A 5,307-nucleotide genomic window follows, 5' to 3' on the forward strand; every position below is an offset into this window, starting at 1 on the left:
GAATTTTGATGGGCGCCAATGGCAGCTCAGAAACGGTGGGAGTCCTTCCCGCGGCCCCCACCACGTGGCTGAAGCTCCTGGACGTCTCTCCTCTCTCAGGTGGAGCTGTGTTCTCTCTGGCGGTTGCTGTCGGGTTGATGCTGCTTGTTTACTAAGCGGTTACTGTGTCCAAGCGCCTGCTCCACGGGTATCACGTTCACTCTTGCCAAGAGCCCCCCAGGCAAGGACCGCGACCACCGCCACTTCAGACGAGGAGCCCGAGCCCAGGGAACAGGCCCGAGGCTCCCGCCCTGCCCGTGGCCTCCATGTGTTTGGCCGTCTTCACCCCGTGGACGGCTGCAAGGACCAGACAGAGACCGCGCTTCACTAGGACGGCAGGAGTGCCAGGCGCTTCCATGAGGGACAGCTGGGCCCCTCTTAACCCTTGTCCACAAGCCACTGGAGCCTGCTGGGGCAGCCCCGTGCCGAGGGGTGACCAGGATGTTCTCCAGGGGACTGTGCTCGTCTCCAGCATCGGACTGACGACTCCCCTGCTGCTGCTTGTCAGCCTGCACGTGCTCACGACCACGGCAGCACCCCCAGCACCCCAAATGACCTTACCGCAGGGACATGTCCCAAACACAAGAAGAGAGGCCACCCCAGCACAGCCGCGTGGCCCCGGAGCCTCTATCAGCTGTAGGAGGAGTTCCCTCTGGGCTGCGGGGTAAGGAGCCCGCTTTGCTTCAAATTCGCCTTCCGTCCTGTGACCTCTTCCTGTCACCCTAACTTGACATTGTTCTAAAATCATCCTTGTCAGACTGAGGATGGCTGTGGCCCTTCGTCCAGTCTTGAATAGTTGGTCTAGTTGTAAGGAGGATGAACATGTAAATGGCGAAGGACTGACCTACACCGTCCGTCAGAACATGCCCGCGAGGCACAGGCACTGCCGGAGCTGAGCCACGTTGTCCTCCGCCCAGACGTGCATGGACGGCAGGCGCGCAATGCCACGATGACGCTGTTACAGTCACGTCCCTTCTCCTTCTCATGGGAAAACCAAACATACAAAAGTCCTTTATTTTAAAGAATGGAATCAGATTCTTGCCAATTAATAGTTGATCTATTAAGACTTAAGCCGAGATCTGGTGAAATCTTGCCCCAGAGAATCCCAAATTACCAATTAATCTGATGACGGAGGCGGAACCCTCGATCTCTGTCTACAGCAGGGACAGAGGCGTGATCCTCAGCGTATTATGCCCGTGACAAACAGTGAGAGCTATTGACACAAAGCCGAATTACCTGCACGATACATCTTTTATCCTATTCATACAGCAAAAGAAAAAGTGAAATCGGCCGAGAGAAGATCATTTTCTTCTTGAATCCATGCTGTAGCAGGTAAATGTTTAAGTCCCAATGTTATGGGCCAGGAACGCTCTCCAGGAGAACACACTCCGAGTGCAAAGAACCCCTCCCCACTCCCTGGGCCGCTCTCCTGCCCGCCGACTGGCCCTGGCGCAGACACCAGCCCCGGTGGCCCGTCCTGCTCGAAGCCTCCAGACGACGCACCATCCTCCGGGCTGAGCCCCAGGACCCCGAGCGAGGGCACCGCGGCCAGCGTCTCCTGCAAATGCCATCACCTTATGCTGCGAACCAGCCACTGGGTATCGGGACACGAGGGCACCAATGTCCTGGGGGGAGGGTGGACTCCCAGAGCAGCTCTGCAGTGGAGGTCCCATCAGTGATCACACACGCATGTGCGCGCACACACACGCTCACACAGCACACACATACACACATGCACACACAGCACACATGTGCATATGCGCATGAACACACATATATACAGCACACACATACACACACACGCACACACAGCACACACTATACATATGCGCATAAAGACACACAAATACACAGCACACACATACACGCACATGCACAGCACACACTACACATGCATGCACACAGCACACACACAAACACACACAGTACACACATGCACACATGCCCACAGCATGCACTCCACATATGTGCATAAGCACACATATATACAGTGCACACACACAGCACACACAGCACACGCTACACACATACGCAAACACACATATATACAGTACACACACATACACGCACAGCACACATAGTAGACACTACACATATGTGCATGAACATACGTATATACAGTACACACACAGCACACACGCACACACAGCACACACACGCACACATGCATCCAGTACACACTACACATATGTACATAAACATGTTTATACAGTGCACACACACAGCACACACAGCACACGCTACACACATACGCAAACACACATATATACAGTACACACACATACACGCACAGCACACACAGTAGACACTACACATATGTGCATGAACATACGTATATACAGTACACACATACACACAAACACATGCATGCACACAGTGCACACACATGCACTGACAGTGCATGCATGTCCACATAGTACACATGCATGCACACACACGCATACGCACACACAGACATAAACCCACAAACACATAGACATAAGCACACATTCATACAACATGTGATGCTTCCCAAAGAAGGGACGATGCATAACACGGGGCGTTGGACAGTTCAGAATCGGTAACGGGCTACTGAAATGTTTTGCGAGCGTCACGCTGGCCTTCCTAGCACAGAGCCGTGTGCTCAGTCACATCTGCACGTCTCTCTGCACAGCAGGATTCTAAAGCCGACCCGCCGGGCACTGCTAATTCTAAGAAAAGCTGCACGAGGACAGAGAGAGCCACATGGAGCAGACGCATCTTAGCAGAAACCCCTCGAAAGATAGTGTCGCCGCCTTGGTGCGAGCTCGAAGTGTCAGCTCTGGGGACATCTCCTCACACACGAGCGAGGACACTGTCTACAGCCAGAAAGAGTATTAACCGTTAATCTGGCTTTGAAGCGCGGTCTGTGGTTTGAACTCAGTGAAGTACGTCTGACAGTCGCGGTTTGCCACGACTTCCCGGCTGAGACCTGCCATCCACCCTGGCGCGGCAACGTGCGCGAGCCGGCGGGCGGCTTTCGGTCGGGGCGCGAGCGCGGACAAGGTTCACGGCGTTGGCAGGGAGAGCGGGCCTGGCTCCAGGCGGCCCTTCCCCACTGAGAGCGTCACCAAGTCGGGATCGACTTCCGAACGCGTGCAGAAACACCTGCACTCATGGACGCCAGAGAGCGAAAGCAAAATTTTACACACGCGCACACACCTGGACACACGCGCTGCACACACACACGTGTGTGTAGCTGGAAAAGTTTTTCCTTTGAAACATCCCTTTCATTACTTGAAGAAAACACAACATTTTTATAAAACGCAGCATCCAGTGTCAGACTCATTAGTGAGATGACCTGGGAAATGGGGCCGACAGCTTGTCACCTGCGAGGTACATGGTGTTCGAATCCGGTCCCTCCTCACACTTCGATCAAAGTGAAGCTGAGGGTGGAACACTCTGCCGTGAGGCCTGGTTTGCCCTCTGAGGCAGGGTGACCTGTGTCCTGATATCTGGAGACTGGTGTGGGAGAGAAAGCCCTAGGAGCTTCCACAGGCCTGGAGCCAGCGTCCCACACAGACCGGTGCCCCAGCCCAGCCCGGGCCCGGCTCCCAACTCCCCGCCGGCCCCGCCTGCAGATAGCGCCGCGCCGTGTGCCCTGCGGTCTGAGCAGGCGATGGGGCCCCGCCCAGGGGGCCGGCAGGGCTGTGCCTGGGGTTCGTGCGGGGGAGAAGCCCTCAGGCTGGGGTCCCAGTGGGAAGCGTTGGGACAGAGGACGGCTGCCCCCCCAACCTGAGACACCTGGCTGCCACCCCCGCCTCCCAGGGCGCTGGGCCCGCGACACAATGACCAGAGCCACTCACTCGTCTGCTGTCACGATATAGCCGTACTCCTCCTCGGAGGCCGTGACTGCCAGGCGCAGGCCGCCGTCCGGGCGCCCCCGAGTGCCTGCCCCCAGGGGCGCGTCCACCTGCAGGGCGCCCGGAGCCCAGGGCTGGCGCCCCCCAAGGCCGTCGCCCCTGCCCCGCAGCTCCTTGGAATACGTCTGGCTCCGCACGTTCTCCACCCCGGCCCGCTCCTCCTCCCACGGCCAGGCGTCCTCGGCGCCCTCCGCTTTCTTCGTCTCCGCTTCGAAGGGCCCCGCGAGAGGGGACGCCCCAGGCAGGCGCTGAGACCTGGGGTCCTGTGGGATGTCCCCGAGCTCGAGGCGCAGACGGTGGACCTGGCAGAAAGAGAACTCACGTGAGATGACATCTAGGAGGAAGACTGTCGACGTCCACGGGGCCGTCTGTGGCAAAGTCATCCACACGGGACGATAACAGGCACCTTGACATGGAAAGCTGAAGGCAAAGCCTTAACAGCCTATATTTAGAATTACATCTAGACGAGAAATTCTCAACCGAACGGAGATGCGTATCAGAACCAGGTACATGGGGCTCAGCGCAGCCTCGAAGACGCACACGGGCGTCCGGTGGTGTCACGTGACGCTATCAACCCCATCCCTGAGTGCGGAAATTCTAAGGAATACCAATTTTCTTCTTTGTATTAACCATATTTTTCATACTTCTATGATGGTTAAATATTACTGTATGACCTGAAAACAGATGGTATGTATTTAAATACAATTTTGAATATAGTCTTTATACTTTTCTCAATTTGGGGATTATGGGGGATTTTCCCATTCTCTCCTAGAAAAACAAAACAAAACAAAACTTCGCGTTCCATAAACGTCCCCAAGCCACGAACAGACGACAATAGACACAGCTGTGGCTAAACGTGCGCTGGACACGCGAGACGGTGTGGCTCACCTGCTCGTCGGCCCCTCCACCGTCGTCCTGCACTCCGTTAGCTGTGAAAGACAGACGTGGCTGAAACCCTCATCCAGAGTGTCATCGCGAGGTGCGGTGGCACACAGCCACGGAGCCCTTCTCTGCATAGTGATGTTGGCGTGATTCCTACTCTGAACTCTCTGTTTATAGCATAGTAACCGTGCTCTGTGGGCTTCTGGGATGAGGAGGGGGTCAGCAGCTAAACGGGAACAGCAGAGTCGGTCACAACAACATCGCCAGCTCCGTGGGGCTGTGTGTCATCAGCGAGGAAAGACCAGTATAAAACTCGAAAAAGTCAAGTGTCTGCCCCAAACCATCTCACATGAGTTGTCTTCAGATTCATTGACTTGGGCGACTTCTCTGTGGTGGTCACTTCTCTAAATCAGCATCCCACCTGCCATTCCCACTGGCGCCCACCGCATCCTGAGCTCCTGAAGCTGAGCGACCTCACCACGGGCCCCTTCAAGACGCTCCTGCC

General features: G+C 55.9%; 1 protein-coding gene across 1 annotated transcript in view; it reads right to left on the reverse strand.

Moving 5' to 3' along the window:
• PTPRN2 (protein tyrosine phosphatase, receptor type N2) overlaps window positions 1-5,307 on the reverse strand; it is a 269,989-nt gene that overhangs the window by 250,822 nt on the left and 13,860 nt on the right. The window contains exons 3-4 of the mRNA XM_023523601.1: window positions 4,809-4,849; window positions 3,864-4,222 (exon numbers count right to left, since the gene is read on the reverse strand). Of these exons, the coding sequence (XP_023379369.1) occupies window positions 3,864-4,222; window positions 4,809-4,849 (400 nt within the window). The remainder of the gene's footprint in view (window positions 1-3,863; window positions 4,223-4,808; window positions 4,850-5,307) is intronic.

The sequence above is a fragment of the Pteropus vampyrus genome, unplaced genomic scaffold, assembly GCF_000151845.1.
Source record: "Pteropus vampyrus isolate Shadow unplaced genomic scaffold, Pvam_2.0 Scaffold396, whole genome shotgun sequence".
NCBI lineage: Eukaryota > Metazoa > Chordata > Mammalia > Chiroptera > Pteropodidae > Pteropus > Pteropus vampyrus.